This window comes from Ictalurus punctatus, chromosome 2, assembly GCF_001660625.3.
Source record: "Ictalurus punctatus breed USDA103 chromosome 2, Coco_2.0, whole genome shotgun sequence".
Classification (NCBI taxonomy): domain Eukaryota; kingdom Metazoa; phylum Chordata; class Actinopteri; order Siluriformes; family Ictaluridae; genus Ictalurus; species Ictalurus punctatus.
In genome coordinates, this window is record NC_030417.2 from 10,212,685 (window position 1) to 10,224,720 (window position 12,036).

The 12,036-nt window shown below is 49.5% G+C and overlaps 1 protein-coding gene across 3 annotated transcripts in view; it reads left to right on the forward strand.

The window, feature by feature from the left end:
• Positions 1–9,700, forward strand: part of LOC128635321 (uncharacterized) — a 39,566-nt gene extending 29,866 nt beyond the window's left edge. Inside the window, exons 1-3 of one of the 3 annotated variants that reach the window (XM_053687605.1) lie at positions 4,221–4,491; positions 4,596–9,345; positions 9,444–9,700. In XM_053687605.1, coding sequence (XP_053543580.1) covers positions 5,018–8,974 — 3,957 coding nt within the window. In that variant the 5' untranslated portion in view covers positions 4,221–4,491; positions 4,596–5,017 and the 3' untranslated portion in view covers positions 8,975–9,345; positions 9,444–9,700. Of the gene's footprint in view, positions 1–4,220; positions 9,346–9,443 lie in introns of those variants that run through there. The other 2 variants (XM_053687610.1, XM_053687603.1) reach the window with 2 other exon arrangements.
• The last annotated feature ends 2,336 nt before the right edge of the window (positions 9,701–12,036 follow it).

Sequence of the window (12,036 nt, forward strand, 5' to 3'; positions counted from 1 at the left end):
ACTAAATTTCTAAACATTTTGCTCACACGTGAGCAGGAAAGAAGGCACTTTCATTTCTCTGGTTGATGAAATCAGATGATTGGTATTTTGTTAGACCTGACGAATTTATTGTCCCACTCAACACAAATCAGCCAGAAGAAAATGTCAGATAAAAAATATTTGGAAATTTCTTAACAGAAAAAAACCCCCAAAAACATTGTTTTGTTTCTGTTGCAGTGAGTGTAAATTCCCCACAGAAGCTATTAGCGAACAGTAAGAAGCTAATTAAGAAAATAAGTTGACAAGAGCTTTAATGGACACCTGTGGTTCTTCTTTCTGTCTCCAAAGGGATCTTTCTTTTCTATATGGAGTAACCTCATGGGAGTAAAATATTCACTTTGTACTTTTTCCTTTGTTCTCTATTAGAATCCCTAACCATCATGAATCTGCTTTATCTGCAGGATGATTTTGTTCTAGCCAGTGGTGCAAGGATCGTTTTAAATTGTGTTCTTCTTCCTTTTTTTCTTCATCCTTTTAAGGATTTACTAAAAATAAGTGCCTTTACTCTGCTTGAATTGGAAGAGGAAATAGTGTGTGACTATTTCTTGATGTCATGAGTGACAGTGACTTACCATTTGAAATTTGTCAGTGATGTTAATAGGAAAATCCTATTTTGATTTCCAAAACAAGATAAGAAACATTTTGCCACACGTCATTCAGAGAAGTTCATGCTTTTAACTTTAGATTAGATTAGATTAGATTAGACTCTTAGTTGTACCAGCCCAAGAGAACCCCTGTCACACCCTTCTTTATCTCCCTCCACTGGCTTCCTGTAACTGCCTGGAACAGCACCCTCCTACCTCAACTCTCTCCTGAAGGCTTATGTTCCCTCACGCAATCTGCGATCAACCAACGACCGATGCGTAGTAGTACCTACTCAGTGTGGCTCAAGGTTCCTTTCAAGAAACTTCAAACTAACTGTTTCTCAGTGGCGGGATGAACTTCCAACCTCAATCCATACCGCAGAATCTGTCCCATCTTCAAGAAACAGCTAAAGACCCACCTCTTCTGTGAACACCTAACCCTAAAAAAAATAATATAATAAAAATAACAATAATAATAATTACTCTGGCACTTATACCTCTACTCTGCACACTTTGCTTCTTCTGGAACTCAATTAATGGATCTTGTATGGTAGCACTACTTGTATTGTTCTCTGCTTGATATATCGCTTTGCTTGTATTTTCTCATTGGATAAAAGTGTATGCTAAATGAATAAATGTAAATGTAATGTAGTTGGATGTCCAGCTGCATCCAAAACAGCAAGAAATGCAGCAGCAAAAACTAAATAGTTTGACCAAGTTCTAATCAGTTCTAATCAGTACGAACAAAACAGTAGGGTTGGGTTCAAGACCATAGCCAATGGAGTCTGAATCAAGACTGATGGATGATAGACGTAGAGAGTTGTGGTTGAACTGACATGTTTTTTTTTTCCCCCCCATTGTTTATGTGTTCACTTGAATTAGTTGACAATGTAATACAGTATATATGCTTGTGGTGTGCCTTGTACCACACTGCCTTTCCTCTTTCAGTGCTTCAATCATTTTCTTGTGATCTTGAGGTTCAACAAGCATCTGTTCCTACCATTCTGAGGCCAACAGGCTCCAACTCCTAATTAGATCCTGCTCCAGGTCTCTAGATGCTTACTTTCTGAAGGCTTTAATCTGGATTCTTCTCCTGCTACCCAATGGCTTACAAGCTCACCTGCTAAACTCGAATTCCTAGACTGTCTGATATTCCCAGTGCTAACATGGTCCTCCTGCTAAGTCCTGATTTCTCTCAGGGTTTCTTCTTTATTCTTTTCCACTGTCCTCCATGGCTTGCCCACTGAGAGTTAAGGCTGTACTATCTGTAAAGCTGCTTTGAGACAATCTTCATTGTAAAAAAAAAAAAAGTGCTATGAAAATACTGTTCCATTGTTTGGTTTGGAGCTCTCCTCAGTTACAGATGTGCCACTTAGCAATGCAATCTTCATGCTAGGTGCTTTGGATGACACAGCAAGCTGCAGAGTAACACAAAATATACCCTTCTCCTCTCCCTCTCCGACTTTCTCTCTCTCACAAGTCATCCCTTTACTGTATGACCGTCATTCATCCAAGGCCCCTGCCCTCTGCGAAGCTATTCGGGGAAAGAGAGGACTGAAGAATTTATGAGATACTAAGGAAAGAGTATTGGAGACAGAGAGAGAGAGAGAGAGAGAGAGAGAGAGAGAGAGAGAGAAACAGCATGGACACGAGCAGAGATAATGGACAAGAGGGAGAGCAGACGCCGGCGCTAACAGCTGACCTTTCGCCACAAAGCCACACGGCATGAATTCTTCATTAGCGTGCTGCGGCTGCAGGCTCATCCCCTTCCCACTGTTATGCCTTCCAAAGAGACCAATTAGTATTGATCATCTCCTTGAATTAGTGTAGTTATATCCAAGTGCAGGGAATGCATAATGACACCAGCCTAGGCAGCTCCTCAAGCTGTGCTGAGAGTCTTTGAATTGGCGTTGGTGTGGGGTGTGAGGGGGAGAGGGGGTTAAAAAATGAAGTTCTCCTATGCTGAACATTGGCTTTTAGTGACACTGATTTACATAATAGAAATTGGAAATATGTGATCATAAGACAAAGACGATGGTGTATTACTAATGTTTAGACAGCACTGAAATTTTAGAAGGGTAGAATTACAGAATAACCTATAAATATACAGTTTATTTGATGTGGGTTTTTTTTCACAATTAAGTACTTCTGATACTTAATGTAGGCTTTTAACCACTCTGAAGTTTGATGTATTGCTGCTTTAGAAAAGGTCTTGAGCTTTCACATACACACACACACACACACACACACACACACACACACACACACACACACACACACAGTAGAAGAGACTTTAGGTTAACAAGCCTACATAGTGCAAATAGTGTAGGTGTTTCATTATGACTCCATTTAAGATTAATATGTGTCAACATGAATAGTGATAACGAGCCCATAATGGTTATAATTATTGTCAGAACATGCGAGGGGTCATGCAGGAGTCCATTAGCTGTTTTCATAGCATTCTTATGGAGATCAAGGCATATGAGATCGTGGTCATGGTGAAGACCTGTAGGATAACACAATATCTCTGGACAATTTTCAGCCATGTGGAGAATTGAACAATTGTAGAGAAATTTGAGAGAAAATGGGTGCTTTTCCGGACACTAGTCAAGCACAATTATATTGTATTTTCAATTAAGAATTCTCACTGAGGCAGCAAAATAATAAATCCCTGTAATGACTTCAGATGCAGTGCCAGCCTTCAGTGTATTAAACAAAATGCCACAACTAGCCTACAGCACTTTAACTAGTGAGCTATGGATAATGTAGTAGTGTGTTTATCTTTATCTTGATTTCACATATCAATGGCTAGTCACATGAATGGGCACATAGCCCATTAGGACATCTGATGTGTAAATAGTGTCCACCCTAATCCACTGTACTAAAGGTCCTTTTTTATTCTGCAGGCTGCTATGAGTCATTACATTTTATTGCAAATATTTATATCAGTGGTCACAAACCCTGTTCCTGGAGATCTACCTTCCTGAAGACTTTAGCTCCAACCATAATCGTGCCCACCTGACCATCTAATCACTGCCTTAAGAAATTATTGATCAACTAAAATGGGTGTGCTAGATTTTGGTTGGAGATGAAACCTGCAGGAAGGTAGATCTCAAAGAAAAGGGTTCCACTGGTTTACACCACTGGTTTACTACCGCTTAATGGTACTCATATCATCAAGTCAAATTGGTATTGGATTTTTTTTTGGAGGACTGATATGAATTAGTATAGTAATAGGGCTGCAACTAACGATTATTGTCATAATTGATTCGTTGGCCGATTATTTTTCCAATTAATCGGAGGGTGCGGGGCAAACTTTACCATTTTTTGTTGTTGTTTATTTAAAATAAAATCCACAAACTGAGTGTTACAAATATAAACTTCAGACTAAAACTTTACACAACTGTTTGTCCAAAACAGAGAAGAACCCAACACACACACACACACACACACACACACACACACACACACACACCAGAATATGTATTATTCACTTAGGACTGTCGTTTAATTTGGTGCTTTTTGTGCTTCCATAAAAATAATGCATACATTCTTATATATAATATATATATATATATATATATATATATATATATATATATTGTCGCGACGGGCAGAGATCCGGCGCACACAAGAGGGAAAACGCTCCTTCTCCGACTGCCGCACCGGCACGACGTGGGCAGCTTCCTGCCGAACATTCCGCCAGCCGGAAGGACCGCTGCGGCAGGGCGGGACTGACGCGACTCCGGCCAGCGATTGGCGGATCCAACGGGGAAGTCCCACCACTCAGGCGACGACGGAGGAGGATAAAAGGGCGCGCTTCCGGCCGGGAAGCGGAAGAGAATATCGTGGCGTCAAAACGGACTCCGTGCGTGTTTGCAGCGATTCGCAATCTCCGATCACGACGGTAACCTCACGCCCCACGCTAATTTCTCTCTCTCTCTCTCTCTCTCTCTCTCTCCCTCTCTCCAGGAGGCGTAAGCGCGGACGAGACCGCCGGATAGTGAGAGTCGCACACACGGAGGACGCCGGCCCGGGAAAACCCCCGCCCCGCCTCGGGAATCCCGCCTCCGCCACGAGTCGACTCCGCCGGCCGTCACACCTTCACAAAACCCCGCACTCTTCCATTTATAACACGTTCACCTCACCCTAGCCACAATAAAGCACCGTCTGCAACCATCCTTCGGTCTCCTGTGGGTCTGTACGCCGCCCTTCCCCGGGCTAATTCCTCACAACTGGTGGAGGATGCGGGCATAGTACAGACCCGCCTACTGCAAAACAAAAAAAACAAACAAAAAAAAAAATAACCAAACAAACAAAAAAAAAATTTATAAATAAACCCGAGAGAGAGAAAAAAAAAAAAAAAAAAAAAAAAAAAGGGGGGGCCCCACAAAATGGACCCCACCCTGCAACACCTGCTGGAGACTAGCCTCCAGCAGCACGCCGTGACACAGCAGCTCGCCGAAAGCCTTCAGGTCGCCACACAGACACTGATCGCCATGAGGACTGAGACCCCCGCCGCCTCCACGCCTCTCCCCGACGCAACCAGCGAGATCCGCCGCCTACTACCCCCCCTTGGCCCCGAAGAGGACCTTGAGGCGTACTTCGAGACCTTCGAGAGTATCGCCCGCCGGGAGGGGTGGGACCGTGACGACTGGCCCCGTGCCCTTGGTCCCCTGCTCACGGGAGAGGCCCGAACAGCCTACTATGCCCTCGAGCCGGAGGAGGCTACGGACTACCTGGCGATGAAGGAGGGAGTCCTGGCGTGGTGTGGCCGAACCCCTGGCCAGGCAGCTACTGAATTCCATCGTTGGGTTTATCGATCAGGTGCTCGACCACATTGCCAGATGAACGCCCTCCTCCGGATCACCAAACGATGGCTCCGACCGGATCGGCATACCGCCTCGGAGGTGGCGGAGAAGGTGGTGGTCGACCGTTTCCTGAGAGCGCTACCCCGGGCAGAGAGACAGGCCGTGGGGGCCCACGCCCCAACTACGCCCCAGGAACTCCTGACTGCCCTGGAGCGAACCTTGGCCACCCTGGAGCTCGACTCCGGGGAGCAGCAGCACCTCGATCGGCCCCTCGGTGCCCAGGGCCCCCGGTCTGACCGCCAGACCCGGCCCCGCATCTGGAGGAACCCACAGAGGGCGCCCACTTGTGAACACCCCCGAGACGAGCCCATGCCTACAGAGCCGGAGAGGGAAGCCGCCCGGCTGCTTACAAAACCATGGCTGGCAGGCTGCGCCCTCCATCAGCAGCAACCGCCGGAGGCGCCCTCCGTGACGGTGTGGGTCGAAGGGAGACCGGTAACCGCCCTACTGGACACCGGGAGCACGGTGACCCTTGCCCAACCCTCCATCCTGCCTGAGGGGCGCCGACCAAGTGGGACGCTTACCGTGACATGCGTCCATGGGGACACCCGGGAGGTCCCCTCAGCTGAGGTCCAGATCCGGAGCGAAGCCGGCACCTGGCCCCTCCAGGTCGGAATCATCCCCGAACTCCCCGTGCCCCTCCTCCTGGGACGAGACTGGCCAGGATTCCGGGTGGTACCGAGAGCCGAGTCCCGGAGACCGCGGCGGCGGGGGAAGGGGATCCCAACCTGGCCGGCCTACCTGGCCCAGGACGACGGAGAGGCCACCTCAGAAGGTAAGACCCCCCAAACTACTAACCCTCTGTCATCTGTCTTTCCCCAGGTAAACCGGGAGGGAAAGTTCGGCCGGGAGCAGAAGGAGGACGACCGACTGAAGCACTGCTGGGCCCAGGTACGGGTGATAGAGGGGGTCGACCAGAGCCCAGACCTGAGGCTCCCCACATCGTACTTCCTCGTCCGAGGGGGGCTCCTGTACCAATGGGCCTGCCGCCGCGGGGAGCAGGTGGACCTACTGGTGGTGCCCCGAGCCAAGACAGCCGTCTTATTACACCTAGCCCACACCCATCCCCTCGGCGGCCACCTGGGGGCCCGAAATACCCTGGAGAAACTGCGGGACCGCTTCGTGTGGCCCGGGATGGACGCGGAGGTCCGGACCTTTTGTCAACAGTGCCCGCAGTGCCAACGCACGGCCCTGCGGAGGCCCCCGCCGGCGCCCCTGATACCCCTGCCCATCATCGGCGTCCCGTTTGAGCGAGTGGGCATGGATCTCGTGGGGCCCCTACCCAAGTCGGCCCGGGGCCATGAATACATCCTGGTCCTGGTCGACTACGCCACTCGGTACCCTGAGGCGGTGCCGCTCCGCAAGGCCACCTCGCAAAACATCGCCAGGGAGCTGGTACTCCTCTTCAGTCGAGTGGGGATCCCCAAGGACGTGTTGACCGACCAAGGTACGCCGTTTGTCTCGAAGCTAATGGCGGATTTGTGTCGTATGTTACAGGTGAAGCACCTCCGGACGTCCGTCTACCACCCCCAAACCGACGGACTTGTTGAAAGGTTCAATCAGACCCTCAAGCGGATGCTGCGCCGGGTGGTGGACGAGGAGGGGAGGAACTGGGACCTCCTCCTCCCCTACGTACTCTTCGCCGTTCGGGAGTGCCCCCAGGCGTCCACGGGCTTCACGCCCTTCGAGCTCCTGTTCGGGCGGCGGCCGCGGGGATTGTTGGATGTAGCCCGCGAAGCCTGGGAGGAGCAACCATCCCCTTTCCGCTCCGTCGTCGAGTACGTGCAGGACATGCAAGCCAGGATTGACAGGGTGGGCCCCATCGTCCAGGAGCACATGCTGGCGGCGCAGGCGGAGCAGAAGAAGGTATACAACCGCCCCGCACAGCCCCGGGAATTCCAGCCGGGGGACCGGGTCCTCCTGTTAGTGCCCAGCAGCGCCTGCAAGTTCCTCGCCCGGTGGCAAGGTCCATACACTGTCCTCGAGCGCCGGGGCCCAGTCAACTACCGCCTACAGCAGCCCGGTAAGCCAAAGGACGGGAAGCTATACCACGTAAACCTGCTGAAAAAGTGGGTGGAACCAACCCCGGTGGTGTCGGCGTTCGCAGCCCAGGACTCGGACCGGGGCAAGGGTACCTTGGTCGGCTTCGGGGAGGACCTCACCCCCACCCAAAGACAGGAGCTTACCGAGCTGACCGACCAGTTTGCAGATGTGTTTTCGGCTGCCCCGGGAATGACTCAGCTGGTCCAGCATGAAATCAAGACTCCTCCCGGTGTAGTGGTGAGACAAAGGCCATACCGCATCCCCGAGGCCCGGCGCCAGGCCATCGAGGAGGAAGTCAGTCGCATGCTGCGGGACCACATCATCGAGGAGTCCAGCAGCCCCTGGTCCAGCCCCATCGTCGTCGTGCCGAAGCCGGATGGAAGCATGAGGCTATGCAATGACTTCCGGAGGCTGAACCAGGTGTCGGAGTTTGACAGCTACCCCCTCCCCAGAGTGGACGACCTGATCGAGAGGCTGGGGAGAGCCCGGTTCATATCGACCCTGGACCTCACCAAAGGCTATTGGCAAGTGGCGCTCGCACCGGAGGCAAGGCCTAAGACAGCCTTTAGCACGGCCACCGGCCACTGGCAGTACCGGGTTCTCCCCTTTGGGCTGCACGGGGCGCCCGCCACGTTCCAGCGGCTAATGGACATCCTCCTGCGACCCCACCGACAGTTTGCCGCGGCCTACCTGGACGACGTGGTCATACACTCCTCCACCTGGGCTGACCACCTGTTCCACCTCAGGGAGATCCTGAAAGCCCTCCGGGAGGCCGGCCTGACGGCGAACCCAAAGAAATGCCACCTAGGGCTGACGGAAGCCCAGTACCTGGGATACCGCATCGGACGGGGGATGCTGAAGCCCCAACAAAAAAAGATCGAGGCTGTGAAGGACTACCCACGTCCGACGTCGAAAAAACAGGTACGTGCCTTCTTGGGATTGGCGGGCTACTACCGCAGGTTCGTGCCTAACTTTTCTGCTGTAGCCTCTCCCCTCTCAGACCTTACAAAGAAGGGCCAGCCAGACCAGGTGAGGTGGACAGCCGATGCGGAAAGGGCCTTCCAGGCCCTAAAAGAGGCCCTCACCAGCGCGCCGATACTCCGCAACCCGGACTTTGACCTCCCGTTCACTGTACATACTGATGCTTCCGAGACCGGGCTGGGCGCCGTCCTCTCCCAGACCTTCGACGGGGAAGAACACCCAGTCCTCTACATCAGCCGGAAGCTGTCCCCGGCCGAGAGGAAGTATGCGGCGGTCGAGCGGGAGGCACTAGCAATAAAATGGGCCATCGAGGAGCTGCGATACTATCTGGCGGGCAGGCACTTCATCCTCATAACCGACCACGCCCCCCCTGCAGTGGATGGCCAAGGCGAAGGACACCAACGCCCGGGTAACCCGCTGGTTCCTCGCCTTACAAGACTTCTCTTTTCAGGTTAAGCACCGGGCAGGGGCCCAGCATGGTAACGCGGATGGGCTCTCACGACGAGACGCCCTCTGGGCCCACCACCGAGCGGCAGTAGGCTCGGAGCTGGGGGGGGGTACTGTCGCGACGGGCAGAGATCCGGCGCACACAAGAGGGAAAACGCTCCTTCTCCGACTGCCGCACCGGCACGACGTGGGCAGCTTCCTGCCGAACATTCCGCCAGCCGGAAGGACCGCCGCGGCAGGGCGGGACTGACGCGACTCCGGCCAGCGATTGGCGGATCCAACGGGGAAGTCCCACCACTCAGGCGACGACGGAGGAGGATAAAAGGGCGCGCTTCCGGCCGGGAAGCGGAAGAGAATATCGTGGCGTCAAAACGGACTCCGTGCGTGTTTGCAGCGATTCGCAATCTCCGATCACGACGGTAACCTCACGCCCCACGCTAATTTCTCTCTCTCTCTCTCTCTCTCTCCCTCTCTCCAGGAGGCGTAAGCGCGGACGAGACCGCCGGATAGTGAGAGTCGCACACACGGAGGACGCCGGCCCGGGAAAACCCCCGCCCCGCCTCGGGAATCCCGCCTCCGCCACGAGTCGACTCCGCCGGCCGTCACGCCTTCACAAAACCCCGCACTCTTCCATTTATAACACGTTCACCTCACCCTAGCCACAATAAAGCACCGTCTGCAACCATCCTTCGGTCTCCTGTGGGTCTGTACGCCGCCCTTCCCCGGGCTAATTCCTCACAATATATATATATATATATATATATATATATATATATATATATATATATATATATATATATATATATATATATATTATTAAAACTCACCTTCACTGCACCTTGTGGTGTCTGTTACTCACTGATTTTAGATTATTTTACTTGTGTTTACTTTTGATCATAATGTTTTAATTAGATATTACATATCTTACTCGTGCTCCCACTCTGTATCACCATGTCTACACCGCGGTCTCGTCACTAACACACCACTTCCGTTATAATAAATGACAGAATTTATACTGCAAGTGCGCAAATACCCCATATAATAACAATAAACTTAAATTAACTAAATATTTTAAGCAAATTGCACCAGTTTCTCCTGCCCCTTACACACAGTGGAGCTTTTTAGATATAAACATAAGTTTGTCCTCGTGCAGCACTGTTTGATCTAAGCGGTGTTTAATATAAAATGCTCCGCTGCCTTAGAGGACTTTCTTCCTCAGTCCTGTGACGATTTCTCCTCCGTCTGATGGTGACTGAGGTCATGTTGGGAATAAAAAGTAACGTGACAAACAGTAAACTGAAGAAAGTCATTGTCGGTGATTCTGGGTGTCTGCTAATGCTTGCGTGCGTATGACGTCATGCGCCGTCGACTAGGAAGCGGCTTAGTTAGTAAAAAAAACGCTAGTGTTCTACTGTATTCGTGATGATATTACCTTTCTACATTTCATAGACTGGACGGTAGTGTACATAGTGCATAGTGTAAATGTATAGTACATCATTTGGGACACAACTTTAGTATTTACTCTCTGAAGCGTTTTTTCGGAACAGAAGTAACATAATGAGTAAATCTACCACGCACAGACCAAATAATCGATAATGAGATTCGTTGACAATGATTTTCATAATAGATTATTATCGATTAGTTATTGCAGCTCTATATAATAAGCTTGGGTAACATTTTGAAACAGATGAGTTTTAAGACAGGTTATTTAAAATGAGGGTATGTCTAACTCTTACAGATAGAAAAGTCATGCAAGTCCGACCTTTAGCTTTGCTATAATCTGGTGTCTTTTACCAAAAGGCTATTTGTGAGTGACACACCTGATGACCAAACACAGACCTTTTTTGACAGCCAATCGACAAACATGCAAGTTTTTGACTCACCTTAACTTATCACGTCCTTGAGATTGGACACGAAAAAAAAAAAAAACTAAAGAAAAAGCTCACTCAAATCGGAAGGTCCCTCCTAATCAGATAAACATGAATGAGATCATGTTCTTTCCCCCCCACTTTATAACTATAATGCACAGAGGTCAAAAATGACATCTTTATGGCCCAAATTTCCCACTTACGAGGTGAGGTGAATGCAACATTAGTGAGGTAACACATACATTAATCCCAATGGGACTCCATAATCACATTTAACAAGCGTTCCTTCTTTAACAAAACATTGTTAAACATAGGGTGGAATATGTCCAGGGCACTATATAAGAGCAGAAAAAAGTGTATTTGACTCACCCATCTCATCTCATAAGTTCCAAAAAGTGCATATACAGTATATGGAAGAGCCAGTCAGATTGCAACCTTCAAGATTCTGAATCTTGTGGCCAGAAAAGTGTACAAAAGATACCAGGTGCTCTGTATGCCATGGGCCAAGCAAAAGATACTGAGACTATGGTTTGACACAGAAACAAAGTACTAAACTAGAGAAAAGTTATTCAGCAGGTGTAAAAGTTAGTATCTGAGTGCAGGTGAGTGGGTATGAAAGGAAATCCAAATTGGAAAGAAAGAGGAAGAAGGGCATTGTGGGCAAGGAGAAGAATTTTCTCACTAAGTGTGTTGTTTTATGGGGAGCCCGTGAGCAGTGTGAAGTAAAGGTGTAATAGTGTGACAGGAACAATTGTTAGTTAGAAGACAGACAGCTAAGTGCTGAAGGATTTCTGAAGGCTTTGGATGGTGTAAGAGCTAGTGTCAGCAAGGAGAGAGTTTCGACAGTCAGGAAAGTTGGAGATAAAAGCATCGACAAAGCAAGGTGAGATTGTCAGGGTCTAGAGGGTTTTGTGGACGTCTTTTACGGAAGTCATTTTTACTAAAAAGGTAACATGGCCAATTGGGTCAAAATCTTAATGTATTGGACCTAGAGGTAGCAAAAAAAGGATAGAAAGCATCTGAGTGGAGTGGTGTAGGCACTATGCAACTAATTAACTAAAATGGATTTTTATTTTCTCTGAGGCTGTAGTAGGAATACAGGATTTTGTCTCCACCAGAGAATGATGAGGACCGTCAGAGAATCATGTGGTAAATGGATGAAGCAGGATGCAAGTGTAGAATGTAAAAGCTCCGTGGTGTTAA